At 48.8% G+C, this 26401-nt stretch overlaps 7 protein-coding genes across 7 annotated transcripts; 5 read left to right on the plus strand and 2 right to left on the minus strand.

Moving 5' to 3' along the window:
- Window positions 1–353: 353 nt before the first annotated feature.
- PEX2_083600 (NuA4 histone acetyltransferase complex catalytic subunit ESA1) lies at window positions 354–2293 on the plus strand (the record flags this gene model as incomplete). The annotated part of the gene is made up of 6 exons (XM_016745630.1): window positions 354–436; window positions 522–549; window positions 655–719; window positions 784–818; window positions 881–2067; window positions 2135–2293. 6 exons carry the CDS (start codon window positions 354–356, stop codon window positions 2291–2293), a joined length of 1557 nt encoding a protein of 518 aa, XP_016595529.1.
- A 1780-nt stretch (window positions 2294–4073) lies between these two features.
- PEX2_083610 (F0F1 ATP synthase subunit f) lies at window positions 4074–9711 on the minus strand (the record flags this gene model as incomplete). Its single annotated transcript, XM_016745631.1, has 10 exons — window positions 4074–7336; window positions 7396–7563; window positions 7612–7867; window positions 7919–8190; window positions 8322–8632; window positions 8690–8723; window positions 9160–9225; window positions 9281–9434; window positions 9504–9593; window positions 9664–9711. The coding sequence occupies 10 exons, from the start codon at window positions 9709–9711 to the stop codon at window positions 4074–4076; spliced, it is 4662 nt and encodes a 1553-aa protein (XP_016595530.1).
- Window positions 9712–10002: 291 nt separating this feature from the next.
- On the plus strand, window positions 10003–10788 carry PEX2_083620 (ETC complex I subunit; the record flags this gene model as incomplete). Its single annotated transcript, XM_016745632.1, has 3 exons — window positions 10003–10241; window positions 10304–10414; window positions 10479–10788. The coding sequence occupies 3 exons, from the start codon at window positions 10003–10005 to the stop codon at window positions 10786–10788; spliced, it is 660 nt and encodes a 219-aa protein (XP_016595531.1).
- A 1139-nt stretch (window positions 10789–11927) lies between these two features.
- Window positions 11928–12987, plus strand: PEX2_083630 (deoxyhypusine monooxygenase; the record flags this gene model as incomplete). The annotated part of the gene is made up of 2 exons (XM_016745633.1): window positions 11928–12397; window positions 12465–12987. The coding sequence occupies 2 exons, from the start codon at window positions 11928–11930 to the stop codon at window positions 12985–12987; spliced, it is 993 nt and encodes a 330-aa protein (XP_016595532.1).
- A 990-nt stretch (window positions 12988–13977) lies between these two features.
- PEX2_083640 (putative sister chromatid cohesion protein Mis4) lies at window positions 13978–19487 on the plus strand (the record flags this gene model as incomplete). Its single annotated transcript, XM_016745634.1, has 4 exons — window positions 13978–14137; window positions 14199–14388; window positions 14441–14577; window positions 14635–19487. 4 exons carry the CDS (start codon window positions 13978–13980, stop codon window positions 19485–19487), a joined length of 5340 nt encoding a protein of 1779 aa, XP_016595533.1.
- Window positions 19488–22289: 2802 nt separating this feature from the next.
- Window positions 22290–24585, plus strand: PEX2_083650 (putative NADH-ubiquinone oxidoreductase 64 kDa subunit; the record flags this gene model as incomplete). The annotated part of the gene is made up of 5 exons (XM_016745635.1): window positions 22290–23103; window positions 23166–23506; window positions 23566–23716; window positions 23771–24502; window positions 24569–24585. 5 exons carry the CDS (start codon window positions 22290–22292, stop codon window positions 24583–24585), a joined length of 2055 nt encoding a protein of 684 aa, XP_016595534.1.
- A 558-nt stretch (window positions 24586–25143) lies between these two features.
- Window positions 25144–26397, minus strand: PEX2_083660 (glucose-induced degradation complex GID8; the record flags this gene model as incomplete). Its single annotated transcript, XM_016745636.1, has 4 exons — window positions 25144–25653; window positions 25868–26063; window positions 26251–26330; window positions 26383–26397. 4 exons carry the CDS (start codon window positions 26395–26397, stop codon window positions 25144–25146), a joined length of 801 nt encoding a protein of 266 aa, XP_016595535.1.
- Between the last annotated feature and the right edge of the window lie 4 nt (window positions 26398–26401).

Consider the following 26401-nt stretch of genomic DNA (forward strand, 5'->3'; position numbering starts at 1 on the left):
GCGTGGCGTTGGCTTGGGCTTTTTATTTGGTCTGCAAAATCATGGCATGGCAACATGGAAGGGGATGCAAATCTCGAAAACAGGAGACGGTGTTTATGGGATTATCATTTGGTTTGGTTCAAACAATAAAAAAAATTATCCTCCTTGTAATATACTTAAATCTTCAGCACGAAAATGTATATCAAAGTCCTGTATAGATTCGGGCACCCCGATGCGGAATAGCTTACATAACAATCTCCCAGTTTGCTCCCTTTCCCGCATCATTTCCCCATCACCGAATGACCACAGTATCTGCTCGATACCATCATTCCCATCTCTGATATTGCTTCAGTCCCTACTGCTAGTCCAACAAGATGGGCGTCCGAGATTCCCACGGGGAGACGACGGGGACGCCCGACCCCGTTGACAAGGGGTTCGCTACCCTCAACACCATCAGGTATGTCGTTTTTTATATCTGAATAATTAGCCTTGGGGTTTTTATATCTACTTTAATCGGTCGCAAATGCTAACTGGCCTCATAGAATCGGTGTAAAGGCCATGGTGCAGAAGGTTCGTTTTAACCCTGTGGTCGCAGATTTTGGTAGTCATGTCACGTGATTATCAATCAGCGTGGTCAACCCCAGTTTGGGCTTTGATACTGACTACTCTGTGTAGGATGGAGAACTACGAAAAGCCGAGATTCTGTCCATAAGACAGCGGAAGGATGGCCCTTCCTTTTAGTATGTTTGCCCATATCCATTTCGACGTCTGTACTTTCCAAATTGGTACTGATATAGATCCCAGCGTACACTATGTCGATTTCAACAAGCGTCTTGATGGTAAGTTCTACTCTAACAAGTGCATTGGTTCGTGTTGAACTTCTTCTGACCTGGTTTTTCAGAATGGGTTGCGGCTGCTCGCATCGATCTCTCTCAAGAAGTTGAATGGCCCCAGCCAGACAAGGCTGATAAGAAGAAGACCGCTGCTGCCAGCAAAGCAGCGCCCAGCAAAAATGTGAGCGCGAATAAGCGTGCCCGGGCCGATAGCCGCGATCTATCACAAACACCCGATATACTGGGCGGCAAGAATCTGAATATCGGCAAGGCATCACGGCCCTCGAAGGCTGGAGGGAAAGAAAACCTCGGTGCCGATACACCGGGAGGAGACACCTCGCTGTTCCCATCTGAGGCTGTGTCAACAGTCGGCACGCCGAAGGCCACCGAGTCAGAAGACTTCGAGATGGCAGATGCTGCAGCGGAAAGCAAATCGGTAAAAGAAGATCAAGTCCAAACAGCAACGGGCGAGGTGATTACACGCGGTGAGGAAATTGAACGACTCCGCACAGGTGGTAGTATGACACAGAACCCGACGGAGATCCATCGCGTGCGAAACTTGACCCGTCTCCAGATGGGCAAGTACGACGTCGAGCCATGGTACTTCTCACCGTACCCAGATTCCTTCTCGGACGTCGACCTAGTCTATATCGACGAGTTCTGCCTCAGCTACTTCGATAACAAGCGTGCCTTCGAGCGCCATCGCGCAAAATGCACATTGACCCACCCACCCGGTAACGAGATCTACCGTGACGACTACATCTCCTTTTTTGAAGTCGACGGTCGTCGCCAACGTACCTGGTGCCGGAACCTATGTCTCCTGAGTAAGCTCTTCCTCGACCACAAGACGCTTTACTACGACGTCGACCCGTTCCTATTCTACTGCATGACCACGCGCGACGAGACCGGCTGCCATTTCGTCGGCTACTTCTCCAAGGAGAAGGACTCTGCTGAAGGTTATAACCTGGCGTGTATTATGACTTTACCGCAATATCAGCGCCGCGGCTTCGGTCGTCTGCTCATCTCGTTCAGTTACGAGCTCAGCAAGCGCGAAGGCAAGCTCGGCTCTCCCGAGAAGCCACTTAGTGATCTCGGTTTACTTGGTTATCGACAGTACTGGCGTGAGACGCTGGTAGATTTACTGATCGAGCCAAACCGAGAAGCTATAAGTGAGAACGAGCTCGCGGTGCTTACTTCCATGACTGAGAAGGACGTCCACGAGACTCTGGTTGTATTCAACATGCTCCGATACCACGTAAGTCTGATGTTCCAAGTGTACACTGCACACACGATACGATGTGGTTTACTAACTCTCTTTGTAGAAGGGTAATTGGGTCATTGTACTCACGGACCACGTCGTGGAGGAGCACGAGAAGCGTCTCAAGAAAGAGGAGATCAAGGGCGCGCGCAAAATCGATCCTGCCCGTCTCCAGTGGAAGCCTCCTGTCTTCGCTGCTTCCAGCCGGACCTGGAACTGGTGATAGGAGGTCTTCTGCTCACTTTCGTTTTGTTCAATTTCCTGCGAGCTGTTTTAAATATGCGTGGTTATCTAATGGGTGTTTGAGCTTGGCTTTGGGGCGTTATGGATGTCGAAACTATGGTCATTCCCAGACTTGTGGTATCACAGATGCCACCATGTCTGTGTTGATTCGGTTGTTTTGACATTATGGTTGATCTGGGCGGCGTATTCGAGGGACAAGGCGTTTATCTTTTGAGCCTTGCAAGGGCTTTCCTCGGTTGATACCTATCATTTGTGTAAATTATTTTTGACTCCCTTCTACTTTTGTTCCTGGGACTGTTTTTAATTAAAAGCCTTTCATTACTTGGAATACCAAATCGTCATAGACGAAGACCTTTTTTGTCTCTTCCATCAATGTGACAATGTTTGGAAGTAAAGCCATCCTAATATAAACTAACAATGCGTACAAACCCTCTACTTACATTCCCACAAAATAAAAACAGCTCCCTGGTCTCCAAACTCGTCTTAACGGCACTTTGAGTATCCGATCCAAGCCATATAAAACAGCCCAATCAAACTTGGAACGCTTGAGACCAACCCCCTACAACCAAATGATCCCATATTTCCACGCTTAGCCCAGGTGTAAAGCATGTGACACCCCATATCACCACCGCAATGCCCCACGGTAGTCCCGTAACAAGGCCGAGTATCCCATCTTAGCTCAAGCAGGAGACTTTCCCTCCAACGCCCAAAGAGACGACGTTCTGTCTTTCGAGTTCGGTGGATTTGCTTGAAGAAATCGGCGAAGGGCGTGGTACAGGTCAGGATTCCGGTGACTTGATGGGCATGGCAGTACGGTAGTATGGATCGGGAGGTTAACAGAACGACTGAAACGTAGGTTCTGGGCCATGGTCAGGTCGCACGTTCTCGAAGGTCTCGAGTGCGTGTTTCTTTCCCTGTAATCTGCAATATACATTTAGCCCATGGCCTAAACAAAGCATCCGTTGAGCTCTTGGTCGTGGTCTTGGCCCATCGCCTTCAGTTGGGGAGTTTCGCTGGAATAAATCCTAGTGCTCAGATCGCGATACCATGTTAGACAGCAGGATAGTTGAAGTTCGACGCGAAGTCTGACGGGAGAGTTGGCGGATGAGAGTATGATAGGGACAACGCTGTCGCTTCCTGTGTGTATTTAGTTGAGATTGAGCACCCTGTGAAAGTAACAGATCGATGGGGAATACATCTTTTAAGAGATGAAGGTACACCAGCAAGGCAGCCTTGTTTACTTATCTTGTCAGCCAGAGGTTACGTTTACAGTAGACAAAGAACATGTAATTGTGTAACAATAGAATTCTCTTGGTAAGTATCGGTGCGAATTTGCTGAATACTCGTCAACATGAGGCAATGTGATACTGCTAGGTCGGAACAAGCATGCACCACTCGGGCAATGATCGCGCAAACAGGACATTGAATCGGCAGACGATGGTCATCCACACAAAGAAAGCCAAAAGAAAGGCCGTAGTCCTGAATGGGTCGGGGGAGGGGACACAATGGGTGAGAAATCGAAAATCGCAAGTACATGAGAAACGCAAAATGCGTGAAGGGGGTAGAGGAAGGATCTGAATTGTGGGCCCAGCTCTAGAAAAGAGCAACAGAGTGGGCAATGGCAACAAGAGTCGAAAACAAATGTTGATTAGGAGTTGGCGAGAATGCCCCAAAGTTCTCGCTTCCGAAACAAGATGAACCAGAAAGAAGATACCGAAAACGCTTTAAGATAAACCATATGCTTGCAAGACCGAAACTTCTTAACGAGAAGTGGGGGGTTCTGGGCTCCAGCCGGTCCGCTGACGGGGTTGCTGTCGTGGGACGGTGTTAGAGGTAGGCTTCTTGTTGCCACCACCAGAAACTTCACCAGGCTTGTTGTTGATTCCCTTACGAGGTCGAACATTGGTATTAGTATTGCGGCCTCGAGGCGGACCACCCTTGCGTTGGATAAGAACAGTTTTGGGTTCAGAACCGCCTGGAAGGAAAACCGAAGCGCGGGTGTTCCCATGATTATCTCGGTCATTATATCCAACCAGGAACGGCTGAATGCTCTGCGATTGCACTGGCTTGAAGTTCTTCCCACGGGATCGCTCTGATGGACGAGTTGCGCTCCAAGAATTCTGGGGCGCCATATTCGGCACACGAACAGCAGGCAGAGAGCCAGGTTCGCGGTCTTCAAACATCTCATCCTGTTCATTGACTTGTCGAACGGCGAAATCACCATCGCCAGCCTGTGAACCAATCTTGGTCTGAGGAATTGAGACAGATACGGCAGTAGCATGAACAGGAAGAGGCTCCTTGGTTGCCGATGTCACAGCTAAGACACTCTTCTTCTGCGTAGGAGTGGTCTTACCGAAGAGGCCGTTGATCTTGTCCTGCCACGACAGTGCAGTGGAAGAAGGAGGCACCACGTTACGCGGTGGCGCAGCTGCCATAGAAGCAAATGTTGGCGGGGGCGCCGGGGGACCAATGGCCTTGGGAGGAAGCTTAACAACGGGCTTGGGAGGCTTAGGGGCCGGGATATTAACGTGCGGCCGCTCCTCGACTCCATAATAGACAGGGTGGCTGACTTCCTCGGGGGGGGGAGGCGATGGACTGCCGCGCTCCTTCTCGACGACCTGGCGCTTTGACTGTTCAGATGCCGAGGGGAAGAATCGGGAGCTCCGGGTGGAAACATTGCCGGCTGGACGAACACCCATGTCAGACACGTTGAGGCCATCCATAGGAGTATCAAAACTGGTAAGGGGGTTGGATGGCTGGTTGGCGGCCGCCTTGGCCTTGGCGATATCTTCCTCGTTGTTGATGACCCTTTCTGTGACCCGGGTGACGACTCGTCTGCCATCTTCAGTGGCACGGGTCTTCTTCCAGGTCTCAGTGAAAACCACGGGGGCAGGTGGCGGAGCTGGGGCTCCCTTCTGTCTGTCATTGAGTCGCTTCAAGAACTCCTTGGCGTTCTGAGATTCCTTCTCCAAAGCGTTCTCGTGGAAGTTATTCCAGTCGCTAACTGCACGAGCATTTCGTGTGATCGGCGGTCCGATTGGGCTGGGGCGTCCAATTGGATTGAGGGGTTCAAATGAGGGGTGACGTGCCTCAGGTGACGGCAAAGAATCAGTTGGCTCCTTAGGAGCAGAGAACTTGGGAGGGGTAGGCATATTTGACGGATCCAAGCCGAGTTGGCCTAGAGGGTTTTCGCGTGATGCAAAAGTCCCCAGAGGTTGGTCAAAGATGCCGTTACCGAGAGTTGGAGTGCGGTCACTGCCAAATGGTTTCCACAGGTTTTTGGCCGATGTAGATGGCACAGCAATATTGGGATGGGACCACGGTGAAGTAGAAGTTAAATTGCCTTGCCACTGAGTACCGTGCTCGTCGAGCTTTTGATCAGATGCCTTGCTCTGGGCGGGTGAGTGAGGTTCGGTTTTGAAATGTGAAGCAGATGCAGGTGCAGAGTCACGATGAGTTTCTTGGTGGGGTGATGAGACACGTCGGTTGAGATGTTTGGCCTCAGATGTCCGGTCATGTGCACCAACGAGTTTCTTGACAGAGTCTGGATGATGCACTTTCATCATACCATACTGTTTTGGTTCCCGGTTGGGTTCTGGAACAGGAGGTTTGGGTGGTGAAGAAATAGAGTGGATAGGTTGAATAGGAAGTTGAGAAGGGGTTTGGGGAGGATGAAGAGGGTGGGAGTGAGGTTGAGGTTGAGGTTGAAGAGATGAGGGGGGGTTGCGCGTTTCGGGAGCTTTCTTCTCTGGCGCAGGACCCATGGCCGCGAGACGTTGTCTAATCCTCTCCTTTTTAGCCGCTTCCTCTTTCTCCTCTTGCTCAATTCTTCGTTGCCTCGCCTCTAGACGTTTCTCCTTCATAATACGCTCTTGCAGAGCAACAGGGTCCTCCTGAGATTCTTGCTGAACTTGAGGAACTTGAGGAACTTGAGGAACCTCTGCCTGTGTTTCCACAGGAGACATACCTACATCAACAGCTGGACGTGTTGTACCATTTGGACCAGACGGAAGAATTTCATCTTTGCCATGGTGTTGCTCGTGGCCCACTATTGCTGAATCACCCAGACCGTTCACTTGAGAACCTCTTCGAGCATCATTATATCTCGGAGGGGCATCAAACCGGCCAACTGACATCCTACGGGCAAATCCTCCGCTTCCTCCGCTCACGTTTGATGATGTGCGACGACGGCCACCCCAGCCCATGCCATCCTGATGGCTAGACCTGTGCGTCTGGAATGCAGCAGATGGCTCTGCCGGTCCACTTGGGTGATCATTTGGCCTCTGCAAGACTGCAAGAGCACGGGGGTGTTGGTCATGACGCCAAGATCCTCTCCTGGTTTCTGCCACTGGCTCGTACTGGGAAGATCGAGGATTGAAAAGCTGAGGCAAATCTGACTGGTCTTTCCATGCACGGTTGAAATCATCCGCTGCAATCTCCTTGGGTGGTGCCATTGGGGCATGATGGCCGTCATCTCTCTGGGGGTATCTCACGGGCATGCGCTGTTGATGGGGCTGAGCCGGGGCATTGACTGGAGATACTCGTTCAACGGGAGGCAAAGGGGCCCAAGGAGACTTGGATGGCGGTGCTGGGCTTGTGGAGCTAGATGGAACTTTGTCATTTGTACCGTTGGAAGAAGCACCCGCAGTTCTGGCTTGCCGTTCAGCGTTCGCTCCAACTTTGAGTACCATAGCACGGGATCCCATTGATACAGCTGGCCTCGGTGCAACCTTGACGGGCTCCTTCACGATGCTTGGCTCTACGGGCGGTAGCTCTTTCTCTTTGGGCTCCCGATGACTAGGAGCCGGTGGGGGTTCAATGTGAGGTTGAGTAAGATTGACCTTAGTTCCATCTGTCCACTCAATCGTCTCAGGGGCCCAATCATCTTCATCGTCATCAATATCCGCCCACTTTGCTTCGGAGCTAACAGCCCCATCTTCTTGAATACGAGAAGTCATATGAATTCCGTATTGTTGTTTCAGTTCTTCATCAGTCAAGTGTTTCGGGGGAGCGGGCACAACAGCTATACAGATATCAATGTCAGTTTCCGTGATCCCACTGCCGAGTATGACCAATACATACGTCTGTTCTTATTCCACACTTGATTTGGATCAGGCCCTGATCCACCAGGCTTGCCTCCGCCTGCTCCAGTCTTCGAAAACGAATCACGCATGCCGAGTGTAGTCTTCGCAACCAAGCGGGGTCGGGAGCTTGGCTGTGGAGTACCAAGTGGTGTTGTAGAGGTTGGCGCTGAACAAGTTAGAACCAACTATAAGAAAAGTTCGCCAAAAAACATACCTTTTTCAGGCACCTTAGGTGGTGCTGGAACCCCCGGGACCTTGTTCACCGAAAACTTGGCAAATGAAACCGGCTTAAATCCTGCTGGTTTTTTTACTGAGCCACTGTGTGTTTGGTTCCTGCCATCTGACCGACTCGCATCCGATTCTGAACCACCTTGTGAAGCTGTATCTTCTCCGCCGTCCGATGCCGAGGCCAGTCCATTAAGTTCAAGAACTCGGGTCGCCACAACCCCGGCGCCCTGCTTAGAAGTATCCTGCGCCTATATTAGCAAGTGCTTTGGGGCGCATCCAGAAGCGATGCTCACCGTTGTCGAGCCTCCAGCGTCCTTGTCACCGGCGGCTTTTTCTCCCCGCGAATCAAGAGTGTTCGTTTTCTCATGGTTTTGCTGATCATTCAAGTTTGAGTTGTTCGATATAGCGGTAGTCATTGCGATATGCTCGGTCTTCCCTGCGTCCCCTCCAGCAGATAGATTGTCGTTGGTGCTCGCAGGAACGTCGGAAGGCGAAGGCTCGCCGCCCGACAGGGTCTGATCTACCACATCGCGGTTGCTCTGCTCTGCCATAACAATACTCGATTCTGTTCCATACCATAATTGCGACCATGTAAGCCAAGTGCCCTGACAGTGGGGAGAAAGATCCGGGGATGTAATAGGCAGTTGCAGATCGAACATGCCAGATTCCCAAGAAGACATACCTATCGTCAGATACCAAGGATCGCCACAGTTGCACTGGTTCCTTGACTAGTTGCACCCTGAATGTATGGGATATCACAACCAGGGATGGTATCGGCCAACTCTCTCGGATGTTGATGAGAAAGCCCGTGTCGGGTTGGGCTCGATGTGGAGAGCACGATCGCGGAATCGATAGGCGCGTGTGTCTTGGGATATCCGCAGCCCAAGAGGTCCCAGAAGGGGATTAGGGCAAAGAGGGGGGGGGTATGCGTAAGGACGGTTGATGATACAAAGATAGGGAGGATGATACGAGATTCAAGAGTCAACTCGGGTTGAAGCTGAGGGTCGCTGTTTTCGGTTTAGCGTGGCCCGTACGAAAGTTGTGAGGCCTGTCTGCCCACACACCTTAAGTTCTCTTTCAAATGGAACGTCTGGTTTTCTGATGTTTTGTTCAGTTTAAACGGTGATTTTGTTAAGTTGTTGCCGTTGCTTGTAAATGGTAAATTTTCCGAAGATTTCTTGATATCTGGTGTGAAGTTTGTATGTGATGAAAAACTATGGAAAGAGCCCGTCACTCAAAGCTTCTATGGAATATGTATACTTCTAAAATCTACTGCAACTACGACAGAATGACAAAGGATAGTAAATCTAAATATTGAAACACAGTGAGATTCTAAAGTTCTCGCTAAAACCACAGTTTTCCCTTGCACTAGGCCAGAGGATCCAGTATATACATCAATCCTCCACCTATTCGATGAAAAGGGAAAGCTTAGTGGGGGTGGTTCTTGTGGTGACCTGGTCAAAAAAAATAAAGTCAGTGATATCTCAAATATAAAAAGGATATTTAAGCAGTTGAATAGTCGGGAAACACATACGCAGGTGGAAGTAGTACTCCATGCTGTAACCCAGGATCAGGATACCGGCAATAGCGTGGATGAAGGCTACATCAAAATCAGTACTTGTGTCAATACAAGGAGATGAATGAGGAATACGTACGAACACCGGAGGCGTTCTTGCCGTTGAAGTAGCGGGCCTGGTAGCGACCGATGAGGCCGGTAGGCTTGACAGCAGCGGCAGGGCCACGGGGAAGGCCAGCGTAGAAGGTCACAACACGCTCCATGCGGGCGGCATCCTGGGCGGCACCAATGGCCTTGATTGAGAATATGTCAGTTATGAAGGCGAAAGAAAGACGGCATTTTAATCAAATCGCGGGATTCACGAAAAACGGCTTCGGGGCGGGACGGGTGTGGAAGGGATGCACGAAGTCGAAGATGGTAGCGCGCGGGTAACTCACGTTAGGGGAGGCGACCTGGAGTTACAATTAGCATCATTCGAGGAGTCTAATGACTACAAATAGTCATGAATTGGGGTGCTCTTACCTTGGGGGGGATCAAGGTCGAGAGACCTCGGCGGGCAATGTAGCTCATCTTGTCTAGGCTGAATGGGGTCAGAAATTGGTCGCACTAAATAGAGCGGCTCTCAATGAGCATTCGCAAGGTGGTAGAGACGTGGACTTACGTTGATTCGCGACGCAAGTGAACCAAAGAAAGCTGATGGAGGAGGAAGGAGGAACAAACCGAGCCCTGCGGGTGTTCGGCTTGCCAAGCCCGGCTAAACCCGATTCGGTGGTGTCGTGACCTGCCTGTAATTCGCAACCAAACCACACTTGAAGGTAGTCCTCACTGGCAACGACCATACCCTGCATCCAAAAAGACACAATGTCACTGTTCAGAATCGGGGGTGCTGCTAGCCTTCGGGTCAGCCGACTTTCTGCGCCTGTCAATGCCCGTTTCGTCTCTGTCAATGCCCCCAAGGGCGTTCCTTCCCTGAAGACCACCACCGCGGATGCTCCCACCACGCCTCCCAAGGACAGCTCCTTGATCACCAAGGAGACTCCCTCCGAGGCCATGACCCGTCACCAGCCGGATTATGAGGCTACCATTGACCACGGCACCTCGTACGACATCCCCCTTTGGTTCCGTCGCAGATCCTTTCACTAACTCTTTGACTTCAATTAAGGCAATTTTCCCCGGTGCCCAAGCGCGTCATGGATGGTAGCGAGCCCGGCAACACTCTGCCCGCGGCCGTTCTCTCTGGAGCTCCTACCGATCTCCAGGCCCGCAATGTCCGGTAGGTTATACAAATTTCAAGCCGTATCGCCTAGCTCCCACACACTAACACATGACTCCCGCAGCATCTACCGCCCTACCAAGGCCGCCACACAGTCCGGTACCTGGCACCAGCACCACTGGCGCATGGATTGGGACATCTTGCAGCGGGGTCACCGTTGGGAGAACTCGCTCATGGGCTGGCAATCGTCCGCCGACAGCATGCAGGGCACCAACCTGAAGTTCAAGACCAAGGAAGACGCAATCGCCTTTGCCCAGAAGCAGGGCTACGAATACTTTGTCCAGGAGCCGAATGAGCGCCGCTTCGTGCCCAAGTCCTATGCCAACAACTTCGTTCACGAGCCCAAGAAGATCAGACACATTAAGACCAAATGATTTGACTTCGCGCCGTATTATGTACATATTTCCCAGTTTACCACTCGAACTCAATTTCAAGCACTTTTATATATCGCATTTCAATATAGATCATCTCTAAACTTCCTGATTTAGGGCTAACAACTACCATTCAACTCCCATCAACTACTGGGAACAACAGGAAGGGAACGATGCCGATTCTGCTTCTGTGTGTTGACATGCTTTTTTCTATAAAAAAAAGCATGTCTGCAAATGTATATCCCTCGTGTCGCGTTTGTAAATCTCATATTAAAATGAATGTGCTCGCATTTGATGTGATTAAGGTATTGAAGAGAATTTCCTAGGAAAGTCTGTCAACCAATACTTTTAGTTCCAACTGTCCGATATTTTCAAAACAGCTGCGCTCAGATCCCAACGTAGTTTCTATAGTACCATGCAACGACTGGGTTCGTTGCATGAGCATAATTCTATAAGCCAGAATGTCCTAAAGACCATAAAGTAAGGGCTTACATCAGTTCCGTGGTGCTTCGAACTAATCCATTCAAGTTTCTACATATTTCAATAATAACTGTATCTTTTGGGGGCATCTAAATGTCTTGCGATATGTGTATAGCAATCACAGGTGAGGACATTTAGTTGATTATTGGGTCGATTCTTGTTTCAAACCCTGAAGGTCTCACTAAAACACACAAGAATAGTTGGCCGCATTTGTGGCCTTGTAATGTCTTTTCAACTGGTCTATTTATATGTCTTTTTAAATGTCTTTAGAGACAATTGCGAAGGTGGTAAAAAAAAAGCATACTTTGTGCAAGAGACTTTTCTATGTATAATCAGGGACAAGTAGAAAAAAAAACTATATATATCTTTCGAGATCAGCGCTCCCACCTAGAGGGCCCCGCATACTCGACCCTTAAACCTACAGTAATACACGATTGTAAACCATAAGGGTATTTAAATCTGCATATGTGCAATTACCAAATAAATTATGTCTTGGGCTTACGCCGGAAGCATTGAAGACAATAACGTACGAGCAAAAACCCATGCGCAGCTAAAGCCAGAATGGGCCCCGCCACCCCCCACTCTAAAAATTGATAAGATCAAAAAGATTAACAACTTTTCTTTTCCACCTTTATACTCCTCCTTTGGCTACACCCCTCAAAATGGCTTCTGAAACAGATAATACCGTTCCCACTCTCCGCAAGGTGCTGGTTTCCGAATCTGAGCCGCTTGCTCGCCGCTTCCGCGCTCTTTTCTCCCTTAAGCACTTGGCCTGCCTACAGCCTACCACAGACCAGACCCTCCCCGCCATCGAAGCGATTGCCGCGGGTTTCGCGTCGCCCTCGGCTCTGCTCAAGCATGAGCTTGCCTACTGCCTCGGCCAAACCAAAAACTTCGAATCTGTCGCATACCTGCAGCATGTGGTGAAGGATGCCGAGGAGGATGCGATGTGTCGCCATGAGGCTGCCGAGGCGCTGGGCGCCCTTGGATACGCGGATAGCTTGGACATCCTTAAGAGATTGAGGGATGATACAAATGAACTGGATATCATTCGCGAGACTTGCGACATTGCTGTCGATCGAATCCTGTGGGAGAACTCAGAAGAGCGCAAGGCCGAGAAATTGAAGCCTAGGTACGATCTACACCGGAGATTAAATACCACGAAGAGAAATGCTGACATTGAGATCTTTGATTTACAGTGATTTCACTTCTATCGACCCTGCTCCACCCATGCCCCTAGAGGCCAGCGCCGAACCCTGCATCCCTGACCTGGAAAAGACACTACTTGACACAAAGCTCCCTCTGTTCCAAAGATACCGTGCGATGTTCGGTCTGCGCGACCTTGCCTCGCCCCCAGATCTTCCCACAGCAGTCGACGCTGTCAATGCGCTCGCTAAGGGCCTCAAGGACCCCTCTGCTCTCTTCCGTCATGAGGTTGCCTTTGTGTTCGGACAACTCTGCCACCCTGCCTCGATCCCCAGTCTCACAGCCTCGCTGAGTGATCTGTCGGAAGTAGGAATGGTGCGACACGAAGCGGCGGAGGCCCTTGGCAGCCTGGGAGACGAGGAGGGTGTGGAGGAGACCCTGAAGAAATTCTTGAATGATCCCGATCAGGTTGTTAGGGACAGTGTCATTGTTGCTCTTGATATGGCAGAGTTCGAGAAGAATGGCGAAACCCAATACGCGCTGATCCCGGATAGCGCTGCACCCATTGCTGCATGATGGATATCCTGCAAAAAAAGAAAATTGTCTCGTGACGGTCGTGATTTTAATACTCTTGTCCCGCTAGTTATACAGCCTTTCTCCAAAAATAGACTTTTCCCCACATCTTTTGTACAATCCGTGTTTTCAAGATTAATTGTTGGAGGTTTCCCTGTCAAAATAGTCAGTATTTTCTGGACGTGCGGATATGCATAGATATATGCTTTCGAAGCGAGGTGGGCATACTTGAATCCGCAGACACATCTGTAGAACACAGTACTTCCTTCATCGGCACTGCGCAGTTGTACTGTAGTGTAGAACATCTCCTTTCTCCCGCACTCGTTACATGTACGATCAATGATAGCCTCAGTCTTCCGATCCTCTGCTGACAGGGTCTGGACTGCTGATCGTTTGGCTCTCAGTGCCGAGGGAAATGCGGAGGGCTTGGACTCAGACACGGTTGTTACGGGGATTGTATCTGCAAATAGAAGTTAGCAATGAATTATCTAGCAGCGCTGGGAAAAATGAGAGGGGTTTTTGTTCACCCACCTTTATTCCGAGTGCCGCAGACATCACAGTGCAGAATCGCATTCGCATTGCCGGTAGATTCTCGCAGGAGATTACCGCAATCTGTGCAGAAAATCAAGGAACCGATGGCAGACATGTTGATATGTGTAAAATGAACTTCACGGTCTGAAAGCTGCAGAAGATCAAGGGTGTAAGCAAAGTGACAACGAATCGGGTCTTATGCAGCGAATAATCTATGCAACTTTTTTTTGACGCACGAGCCTCTAGATAGGCGGTCACACGCGGCAGTAGGGGTGCCGTCACCCATACGGAATTCATGAACGCATTCGATCATAGCTCCGTTCATTTTCTTTCAGATTTTGTTTGTTTCATTACTTAAATGATCTAGGGATGTCATAAGGCGCCTGCCTTCTTTGCCATGTCTCTACCAGGAGCATGTCAACCTTATGACTCGCGCCTACTTCTTTTGACTTAACCGCGACCATGGACCAGAATGGACGACCCGCCGTCCAGGTGGTCATCAACGGCCATGATCAGATGCCACCATATGGCTCCAATATGCAGTTTCAGAATCAAAGGCCGCTGTCTGTGGATGAAGCACTGCAGTACTCATCCATGTCCAGCGCGCCTGTCTTTGGTCTCGGTTCGTCTGTTCTCTTTATCTCTTCAATTCTGTTCAATTTACTGACAGCTTATATGCATAGACTGTATCCTACGTCCCGATGTTGGTCGACCTTCAAATACTACTTCTATAAACCATGTCCTCCAAGAAGGCCGCAAAACACTGGGTGAACTTGACACGGAAATGCAATCTGGACAGGATGATTCTAGTCGTTTAGAAACCTCTCGAGAATATATTCAACAGTTGCTGGATGGAGACCAGCTTACAGAATTGTAAGGAAACTTGAATTCTTTGAAGTGCAGTTAACTCATTTGGATTTCATAGCAAATTCAAGCTTCCTCGGGTTCCTACGCGAAGTCAACAGTTGCGCCCAAACGATCCTGACGGTGCTACCTCCGGTCTCAATAGTCTTGGTTCCTTCGCACGGATGGTGCTTAGCTCTACGGATATTGCATTCAGATGTAAGCCCTAAGATGTCACGGATATCTGTACATAGTGAATTGACTAACTAGCCGCAGACCCCGAAGCACCCTTAAAGACAACACCCGAAACTAAAGACCTCACTCCGAAGACCGCTGCTTCATTGAATCAGCGCGCATACATTGCGAACAAATCAAACTCGGCATCTTTCTCAACCTCTTTTGAGCAGAATCGTCCTCCTATATCGAGCCAACTGTCCGTTGTTATTCCAATCAAACCTGTACCCCAACACAGCGACTACGTGAATTCGAAGAAGCTCCCAGTGAAAGCAGATGGTCAAGACGTCATGGCGGCGGTGCGACTTAAGGATCAAAAGGAGGAAGCAGATGCAGCCTTGCAAAAGCTTCAGGATCTTCTTCACGAGGTTTTTGAAGCAGAAGATCAACTTGAACCCGATACTTCGACTCCCGCAACTTCTGACACACCGAACCCCATTTTCGTGAACCCAACGTCTTTAGAGGTGCATGGGCTGTTACTATCTTCTGATGCTCACACTCGCCTCCAGAAAGCGCTTCGAAAAGTTGCAGGGTTTGACCGACTTCAGGACATACCGTCTGATTATCTCAACCGCATTCAAAAATTGTGCGAAAAGCCAATCATTGCTGCACAATCTCCGGATATAAGCTTAGGTGATTCATTCAGTGAGCTTGAGTCCCAGGAGTGGCTGGGTAAGATCGAGGATGTCTTGAACGCACTATTTGCAATAGGAACACTGCTGCAGACGATGTCTGGACGTCAGACTGAGCGAGAGCTTTGCCCAGAAGATCTTATCGAGGCCATTCCCACCGTTCTCAATCAACTATTTGACCATTGCATTATTCCCGCAGTGGAATCGCGTCCTGGTGGTAAAGACGGCCAGCATTTTCACTTCTTCTCCGCCCAGAAGCGGATCATTGGTACCCTTGTTCACCAGAGCAAGAAAGTTCTTACTCTTTTTGCAGACTTTCTGTCTCGCATTGATGTCTCCGAGGGGACGATCACGGCCGCGGAATTCTTTGCTGCAAAGCTAATATTTGTGGAAAATGCACACAATGACAAAGACTCCGCTTTAGGATATCAGAAGTACGAGCCTGCGAGGCGTGGTGCGATGGATGTGCTTGCGAAGGTGTTTTCTAAATACCCCGAGCAGCGACCGTTCATTCTGGATGAGATTCTTGTCTCCTTGGAGAAACTCCCCACCACACGTCAGAATGCCCGGCAGTTTAAAGTTGCAGATGGAAAAAACATCCAACTACTCACAGCACTAGTCCTGCAGCTTGTTCAGACAACGGCTCTGGAAACACCCTCGCGATCGAAGACCAAACGTCGAATCAAAGCACAAGCCGATGACGACGACGAGCTCATGGGCGATGGCGAGGACCATTCCAACGGTGCGTCTGATGACGACGAGTCAGACGAATCGTTGGAACGCTTAGCGAGCAAAGCCAACCGACTGTACGACAATGCAATGCGCTCCGCGCAATACATTGTGAACTTCATTGTTCAGCGTGCTATGAACTCGACGAAGACTGGTGACCAGCCATACCGGAATATTCTGGATCTTTTCACCCAGGATCTGATAAATGTACTGGGCTCGGCTGATTGGCCGGCTGCAGAACTGCTTCTTCGGATCTTGGCCTTGCGCATGATTCAAATCACCGACCAAGATAAAAGTGCGGCAACTGCGAAGAGCATGGCGCTTGAGCTTCTTGGCTGGATGGGTTCTGCTATCTCGGATTTGATAGCAACCGCTCAGCACATGCTCCCGGCCCTGGAAGATTCCGATAGTGAATTGACTGATTACCTCAAACAACAATTTGAGGAATTTTCTTCTGGCGCACTTCATCATCAAGATCTCATCACACCAACGGGTCCGTATAGGATTGCACTCGAACACCTTTTGCAAGACAAGAATTCAGACAATTGGCAACTGACCAGTGCGCGGGGCTACTACTTGGCTCAATGGGCCAAAACAGCCTGCGCCCTATATTACAACTCGGAGGATCAGGAAGAAATTGCACATGACGAGGTGACTGATGATTTGGTTACTCTTTTAACCAGGTCCTTCTCAGATCCACGCTGGTTAGAGACCCACAAAGAATTCGACAAAATTCCCAATGTGCATGGCAAATTTGCCTATATCCTCACGGTCTTGAATTCCAACTTCGGCAAAGCATTCGACACCATCCTCAAAGTTCTTTTGGCCTCTTTCCTTGGTGACTCAGCCAAGGTTCGCAGCCGCAGCTTGAAAAGTGTCATCTACATGCTCGAGAAAGACCCGAACCTTCTTGACAGAGACCCTTCCGTTTTGCGTGTAATACACCGGTGTACGACAGATGCATCACCCATGGTTCGAGACTCTGCCTTACAACTGATTGGACAATGCATTGGTTTGAAGCCTAAGCTCGAAGAAGAAGGATGTCGAAGCATTTTGGCTTGTGCAGCCGATCAAACAGCTGGTGTCCGGAAACGCTGCATCGGGCTTTTGAAGGAACTATACCACAAAACTTCCCGGAAGGAATTGAAGCTGGCCATTCTCGACAGTTTCCTCCAACGCACAGGCGATCTTGAGGAGAGCGTGGCATCTTTGGCTCGCCAAACCTTCGAAGAAATATGGCTCGTTCCATTCCACGAGTCCATTGATTCCTCGTCCGAAGGGCCAAAACTGAAAATGGCTCTTGGAGAGCAGGTAGGCCTCATCGTTGGCCTGACCGAGCGCAGCGAAGCTGCCCTGGAGTCTCTTAGCGTCTGTTTGAAAGCCGTCCTTTCAGACAAATCCAAGTCCGCGACATTGAACTTCAAAGTTTGTAAGGCCATGGTGTCTACCATGTTCCAGAGACTGGTGGAGGATTCAGATGGATCCAGCAAGGAATTCCAGCAAGCTCTTTTACAGACGATCACCGTCTTTGCCAAGTCGAATGCGAAGCTGTTTACCCCGGATCAGCTGGAGGCCCTGCATCCTTATATCGGACACCTTTCTACCGCAGATGATCTTTTCATATTCCGATCGGTTGTGGTTATCTATCGCTGCGTCTTACCATTCTTGTCTTCGTCCCACAACACCCTTCTGAAGGAAGTGCAGAATGACCTTTTCAAGAGTGTTGCCAAGCTCGCCCGTTCAGAGTTAAACGAAGTCATGGCTTGTTTGTGGACCATCAACAGTGTTCTGCAAAATACGAACAGACTGGTGAAGCTGACAGTCTCAGTACTGAAACCATTGCAACAGTATAAGAGTGTTGATCTCTCCTCGACTACACATGCTGCAATCCTTGCTCGTGCCAAGAGTTATATTCGCATTGCAGGTTGTGTTGGGCGACATTGCGATCTTGAAAAGTATGCATCTCATTTCAAGAGTGAATTCCCCACATGGGCCGGTGGCTCAGTGGCGGGGCTGATGGTTGACTCCATCATTCCTTTCACTGCATCAAATTCACCCTTTGATCTGAGGGTCATGGCTCTCGAAAGCTTGGGATCTATATGCCAGTCTTGGCCTGGTCAGTTCGGTAGAGAACGGACACGGCAGACTTTTGCTCAGGCTTTCAAAGAAGATGCCCCAAGCCTACAAAACATCGTTCTCAGATCATTTGCAGACTTCTTCGCCATCCACGAAGGCAAGTCTGAAAAGGCCGTCATGCCAACTGCAGAAGCCGCCGCCCAGGAAGACACTACCAGATTGGGTGGTTCTTTGAGGGCTAGCGACAATGACGGTGCTGCTGCTTTAATCGCCCAACACTTCCTCTCAAACATGCTTCAGGTAGCACAATCGCGCCAGGATACTTATTCACTGACTGCTATTGAACTTATTGCAAGTATTAATAGGCAGGGCTTAGTGCATCCAAAGGAATGCGCGGGTGTTCTCGTCTCACTGGAGACTTCTACAGTCCCTGCGATTGCGAAAATCGCGTTCGACACACACAAAATGCTCCACCAACAATACGAATCCATGTTTGAGCGAGAATACATGCGGGCCGTGCAAGAGGCGTTCTATTACCAGCGTGATATTGTTGGCGATTCCAATGGCGCTAATGCTCGGCCTTATGTCTCGAAGCTCGCACCGTTGTTTGAGATTGTCAAAATCAGCAACAGCCGTTACCAGAAAAAGTTCCTGGCGAACATTTGCTCCAAAATCAACTTCGAACCGAAGAAATTGGATGTAACTGGCAATCCTCCAGAGCATCTTCTACTAGCACGCTTCATCTCCCAAAACCTAGCCTATTTTGACTACGGTCAATTGGCTGAAGTGGTGCCAACTATCGCATGTATGGAGCGTATCGTTTCTTCGACTGGCACTATTATTGCACACGCAATTGAGACGGAGATATCCTCCACCCCAATTGGTCCGCCTCAGTTAGATGCCTCAAATGACCTGATGCCAGGGTTTGCGCCCGAGACCCCTCAATCGACAGTCATACCACGGCAAACCAACCCTGCGACATTGAGATTGTTGGCAACTGCTGCTGCATCGCTGTCAATGCTTTGGGAAGCCCGAACTCACCTTCGTCGTCTCTACGGAGTCAATGCCCACAGCAAGACCAAAGAAGGGAAACCTGCAACGAAGGACCTCAATAAAACTGCCACCAAGGTGCACGGTGTGACCGGTGACAAGTTCTGGGAAGCCATTGCCAGAAATATGACAGCTCTAGACAGCGAGGAAGCGATGCACCAAAAATGTCGAGAGTTTGCAACCTTACTTTCCATTGACGAGGAGTTCAGGGTGGATGGAGACGAGGACGCGGAAGGGGACAGCCTGGACGCTGCCGGGGATATCGATGAGACGTTGCCTCCTCGGCCCATGAAGCGCAAGAGCTCCGTCTCTAGCTCAAACCTCAGCAAACGACCTAAGAACCGGAAGAGTTCAACCGGAAAGAAGAAGTCCAGCGCTGAGCCGGACGAGGACCTGGATTGGGACTGATTTCGCGTATCCACATCATCCATCATACAGGGGAAATCCTTTTTTTATTATTTGCATGTCAAGCGAGGTCGGCGTTTATTTATTTACCTTCTGCACATGAAGCATTCCACGGGGAATGGCCTTGTTATTTTTTTTATTTTCGAGACCGAAATGGGTGGCTGCTATGTTTACGCTCTTTTTCATATACACCGGATTTTAGGCTGCGCGACATGGCTTTTCTTTTCCGCTTTAGTTGCTCCAAGGTTGACTCTTTTTGATCGCCGAGGTAAAACCGAGCACGTCCCTGAATATTACATACCATAATCATTAACTCTCGTCGCTCATCTTTGTACGGAGTAGAGCTCTCTTCCTTTCCTCCTCTTCCTATCTTCAATATTCTGATTAAATGGACTCTTTTCTTCCGAAATTGACCTTGCCGTGTCACCATCATCCGCCATGATACACCTGCAGGGCTTTAGCTATACAGATAGGTAGTCTTAGCTTGGAATTAGATCATCATTACTGGAACATATGTAACAACCTTCTCCAGTTCCTCGGTTTCCTACGGTTTCGATAGCCTGAACAATACATATGTACTTCGTCCACAACCACCTCTCACAATCTAGCCGCCTGCCTTCTTCACAGGCTTTATCGGTCACTTTGACATTCACCCCTCTTAAGCTACATAAGCCCATCATCATTAGTATGCAGTCTCTCTCCGCCCTTTTCTCTTCCTTGGTATCCCGATCTTGGGGAAACCCTAACCCCCTTTCTGAAATACCCAAACAAAATACATTCCCTGGACTCCCGGTCGAACACTTATTGTCAATAGCGGATTTTCTCACTCGCGACAATGTGACTTGCACCTCACTCTGCAATCGTCGACTTTTTGCTATCTTCCACCTTTAATTGCAATGATCTCCATAGATACTATGCTTCAAAAGACTTCCTTCCTGGATCTCGATTCGAGACGTGTCTTCGTTGCTTAGAAAAATCGATTAAATTTGATCTTCCCCTTGCCCAGACATGGTCTGGCGGTTAGGTTGAATATTATTTCAACTTTCTACACCTGCAGCTTGCTATGAGGAGGTTTTATTATGGCCCAGAATATGGAATCAGCACAGAGGATATTTCTTACACACAAGTTCGACTTTACACCTTCCAATCTGGCACTCAGATTCCCTTACTTTCTTCCATCGATGCACAGATATACTCTACGTCTCCTAGTCTGATTCTGAGAGTTCAGCAAATTGAGTTGGTTCCTCGTCGTAAGATATCCCTACTATATCGCTGTCCACACCCATTAGGGAAAAGAATCTGGGTTCCTTCGCACAATATGTCCATCTGCAGAGATATACGTGACAAACGCGTTGATAACTTGCTTAATGGGATTGTGGGGGCTCATCGTGTCGGAGAGAAAGCTCCTTCTGTCTCTTTTACTTGTGACTGCTGTGATACCGAAGCTCTCGTTGAGATCTTTGAATGCGAAAACGAATTAGCTCTAGTGATCACAATGTGAATTAACTTAGGCGCTGGTTGACCCCAGATGACCCTCAATGGCAGAAACATCGGGGTGCGGAATTTTCAAATATGATATATAGTTCACCTGAGAAACGAGGCAAAGGCAAGGCTAGTGCCGTGAAAGCCAGTGCTCGAGCCTGTTATGAAAATACGTCAGTGGACGGCCTACGATCTCGCAACATCGCCTATCTCAAAGATCAAAGATTCAAAAAATCTATGATCCACCGACCCGACATATTGTTTGTACCTACTTGGTATCTACACAGCAAACATCGTTAGATCAATCAGGTGCTGGTTAAAATTATCCCCTTTCTGTATCTAATGTGGTGCATGTTTTCCTTTTTGCTGTGCTACTTCAACCACTTCATACCTGGTACCATGGGGCTTGGTATTGGTATCTTCAGTTTGCTCGAATCTGAGACGATCAAATGTGTCGAATTATTTCTGGATTATTCTCTATTGCTTCATTTATAGAGATAGCCTTGATTCTTACTAACCACTCCTAGTTCTACTTAGTCTAGGGTAAATAATCGAAGCCTATATGAGAAGCTTTTTGACCTAGATTCTAGATCTGATTTTATACTCAGATATTTTACTGTCACTGGGTACTATATCTAACTTGAACGAGTAGTGCAAGAGGAGGGGTTAATCTCATATTTATATATATGATGATAAGATCTTCATGCTCTAAAAAATAAACTTTTTAGATTTAATTTAAGAAGAACAGTGGGCCGCCTATGCGGTCTTGTGATGTCTTTTTAGATGGTCTTTTTTAAATGTCTTTCCAGATGTAGGCGAAGGAGGTAAAGAAGTATACTTTGTGCAAACGACTTTTCAATGTATAGTTAACAACCGGGGATACTATAAGTAAACTAGTATATACAGGTACATACATATGAGCTTTTTTGACTTGAGCTCGGCCCGATATCCATATCCATTAGTTATGAGTATAAAATAGAATTCCACGGATTCATTTCCATTGGTACGCAAAAGAGTTACTTGTCTAGATATAGTTGTCGGTGAATCTGCCACGGAGGTGGAAGCTGTCGTATGAGTTTAAAGTTTCGATGCCGGGTTCCCGAGTACCTTATCACGTGACCTCTCTTAAAATGACGTCGTCGGTGACAGTCGGCGTCTATTCTTGTCCAAGGTTCATAACATTTGCTAGATAGACTCTTCTTTTTTTTTTTTTTTTTTTTTTTTNGCTCGTTATTTGAGTGCACAGCAACGGATCATGAGCTGCTTCGTCTCTTTATTCCATCGCTGAATATCCTTTACACAAGCTCCCTCCCTGTTATGACAATGCTAAACGCGATGCTGCGCCGGACCCGGGCGGACGGCGCCGCGGTGAAGTCAATGGGATCAGTACCAAGCCGAATTTATGCCTCGAAGACATTGTTTACATTCCGCCAACCTCTGTCTCGCTCCTTACACACTCCTCGTCGACGACCCGCCCCCCAATGGCGAGCCTTGGCGCCGGGCTCAATGCCGATCCGATTCAAATCAGAACTCGCTGCTAAAGTCAAACCATTCAAACAATCCCGTACAATTATTGCTATACGCAAGGTCTTTACATTCTGTGGATTCTTCATCATCACCACCGGCGCCGTGGTCGTCGCCTTCTTCATCTACGATGCCAGTACATACCGCGAAGGTGCCAGTGGGATGGATATTCCGGTTTCGGAATTGGCTCTCAATCCTCGACTTGGAGGCCCGAAGAACTTACCCATAGCCGATGTTCTGGTTGGCGACTATGACTCCGAGGCTATGCTTCGGCAGAAGGATAAGCCTCGTCTGGTTATACTGGGAACGGGCTGGGGTAGCATTGCGCTCCTTAAGAACTTGAACCCTGCCGATTACCATGTTACTGTTGTTTCCCCTACTAACTATTTCCTGTTTACTCCCATGTTGCCTTCTGCTACAGTTGGAACTTTGGGTCTTCGGTCGCTTGTTGAGCCCGTTCGGCGGATTATTGACCGGGTCAATGGTCATTTCCTCAAGGCTTCTGCAGTTGATGTTGACTTCTCTGCGAAGCTGGTGGAAGTATCCCAGGTTGGCCAAGATGGTCAGACAAAGAACTTCTATCTTCCATACGACAAGCTTGTTGTCGGAGTTGGTATGTCGTGCCAAGAACAAGGCAAGTTCAAGTCTAAAAGTATTAACATTTCTATGCACTAGGCTGTGTAACAAACCCACACGGTGTCAAAGGCCTTGAAAACTGCAACTTCCTGAAGACGATTGACGATGCTCGTCAAATTAAGAACAAGGTTCTAGAGAATATGGAGCTGGCGTGTCTCCCCACCACCTCTGATGAAGAGCGCAGACGCCTACTGTCCTTTGTGGTGTGTGGAGGTGGCCCAACTGGTGTTGAATTCGCTGCCGAGTTGTTCGATCTCCTAAATGAAGATCTGCTTCGTTCTTTCCCTCGCATTGTACGAAACGAGATGTCTGTCCACATCATCCAAAGCCGAAGTCACATCCTGAACACTTACGATGAAGCACTCTCTAAGTATGCCGAGGTATGTTTTCTTCACGTCTGAACCTCCCTTGGAATTGTTCTCGTATTAACGCCCTGTAGGGCCGATTCACTCGCGATGGAGTCGAGGTCTTGACCAACGCCCGTGTCAAGGAAGTGCGTGGCGATCGGGTTCTTTTCTCCCAGGTGGAAGACGGCAAGACCGTTGTAAAAGAAATCCCAACTGGATTCTGCTTGTGGTCCACTGGAGTTGGTTAGTTCACTAATGCCATTACTCAATACACCAGATCTAACAATATCTCTTTAGCCCGAGCCGAGATCTCAGAGACACTCTCTAACAAACTGGAAGGCCAAAACAACAAGCACGCTCTTGAAACTGACGCCCATCTTCGCGTGATTGGCGCTCCCTTGGGTGACGTCTACGCAATCGGCGATTGCTCAACAGTTCAGAACAACATCGCAGACAACATCATCAGGTTCCTCCGCACTGTTGCCTGGGAGAAAGGCCGCGACCCCGAGAAAGTGCACCTCACTTTCTCTGAATGGACTGAATTCGCCTCTCGGGTTAAGAGACGCTTCCCGCAAGCCTCGAACCATCTCCGTCGCCTAGACCTGCTCTTTGAGCAGTACGACAAGGACCACTCCGGCACCCTCGACTACGGCGAGCTGTCCGAGCTCCTGCACCAGATTGACACCAAGCTCACCTCCCTGCCTGCCACTGCCCAGCGTGCTAACCAGCAGGGTGTGTACCTGGGCCGTAAACTGACCAAGATTGCCGCCGCACTTCCCGGTCTCAGGGCCAATGAGATCGACTACGGTGATCTTGACGAGGCTGTCTACAAAGCGTTTAAGTATAGACACCTCGGAAGCTTGGCGTACATCAGCAACGCTGCTGTCTTTGACTTTGGTGGTATGAGCTTTAGTGGCGGTGTCATTGCTATGTACCTTTGGCGTAGTATCTACTTCGCTGAGAGTGTTAGCTTCCGCACGCGGTGTATGCTGGCCATGGATTGGGCCAAGAGAGCGCTCTTTGGAAGAGGTACGTCTTTTAATGTTTTATTGTTTTCCATCAACATTCGCACTTTGCTAATACTTCATTCTCCAGATCTCATGAGCTTCTAGGAAGGCAATGTCACCTCTCATTTGTGTTCTGTCATTGGTTGTTGATCTAGACACATTTATGATTGATTTTATTTTCGATATTCGGCACGCAGTGAGTCCGGAGCTATTTTGTTTGCTTTAAAATTCGTCCATAGACTTGCTTTTGTTGCTTCTTTATTACTTTTCATAGCCACGCTTGATTTATATTTGCGGGTTGGATTTATGGTGTGGGACAAATGTCTTTCTTGCTCCACTGGTTGATGCTGCACACATGCAATGTTCGTATCCATTCTACCGATGCCTTTTTCAGATACAATCAAGTGATACTACAATATAGAACTACTATGTTCAGGATAAAGGAATATGCGTGACCAAATTCAATATTAAAAAGCCATTTTTATTGCAAAAGGGTCGAAGAGCTCACATTGGAGCTAGCGGAATACTATCGCCCGAACACCTAAAAATGTGGATCCAAGACGCCGCGCTAGAAGAGCAAAGACGAAAAAAAGGAGGTTCTGCCGCGACAGGACAGGGGGAAATCTGACTGACAATCAAGGCCAGCTTGAGATGAAAGTTGGATCAAGAGATCATTGGATCAATGTCGCTGTTGTTTGACATCAAGGTGTCACGAATGTTAGTAGCAAGGTCATTACTGTTACTGTTTTCGTGAGAATCGCCGACCAAGCCAATGTCCAGGGTATCTGGGATGTCTTTTTTGGCCTCTCGTGCCTTTTGCTCGGCGTATGCCCGGGTCTTCACAAGATTGCGCAGCCGGGCCTCTTTACGAGCGCCCTGGTTCTGCAGAATTGCCTCGTTGACTCGGGTTGCGATCTCTTTACGAAGTGCAGGGTCCAGGAGCGACGCAAGCGAGGGGGCCAGTTTATCACTGGGGAAAATAAGAAGGGCAAGGGTCCGCTCGAGATCGGCCAAGAACTGAGGGTTTGTAGGTGCGCGAGGTGCCAGTTGCGCTGTGGCAAAATCCAAGGCGGGAGTGATATCGCTACCGGGAGTGTCCATGCAGGTGCGGATCAACTCAACCAGCTGCAGACGCAGGAGAGAGAAGTGCAACGATGGGTCTTCGTCAAGGATCTATTGAAGTCTTGTTAGCCATGGCACTTGACAAGAAATGTGTGATATGCTGGTAAGATTCAATTTTTGGCAGTTGCTCATACTGAGGACTGAAGATGTTTGTTTTTCTGCAAATGTCCCGGAAGGGAGTTTAAGAGTGGTGCATGAAACTTGGTATAATCATAGCAAGTGGGGCCAAGGGATGTGAAATAGACTAGTGAGGGATTTTTCTTACCTGAGGATTTAGCTCGTTGATCTTTTCAACGGCCGCCTGAATATCACCAGAGTGAATCGCAGTGCGAATTTCAACCCGCTCTTGGATGGCTTCAAGATCCGTTCTGAGTTGGATATTGGCCTCCACTGCGAATTTCTTCGCAGCAGCGGGATAGCCATTAGTGATGAGGTAGTCCATAACCAAATAGTTGATATCACTGTAGTATAATTGTCAGTAACCATTGATTCAACGGATGAGTGAAAATTTTGCAGTTGTGACGTGAATCAGAAGGATAAGTCAATTTGTTTTTCCTCACATGTTTTCAGAGAGATTCCCAACTTAATTTCAAGAACATCATGTCACGGCGGCGGGTAGGTGGGGGTGGAAGGGGAAAGTTAACTCACGTCTTAGATGGCTTGACCTCCTCGAGCTTCCGCTCGAAGTGATGCCAAGTAGGCGTCGCAGTCGAGGGAGTGCGAGACATCTGCATAGTGTTAAAAGGCCAGCAACCACGGGTGTCAAGCCGAGAAGCATACAAGATTAGCAGACATTATG

Source organism: Penicillium expansum (assembly GCF_000769745.1).
Source record: "Penicillium expansum strain MD-8 chromosome Unknown contig276, whole genome shotgun sequence".
NCBI lineage: Eukaryota > Fungi > Ascomycota > Eurotiomycetes > Eurotiales > Aspergillaceae > Penicillium > Penicillium expansum.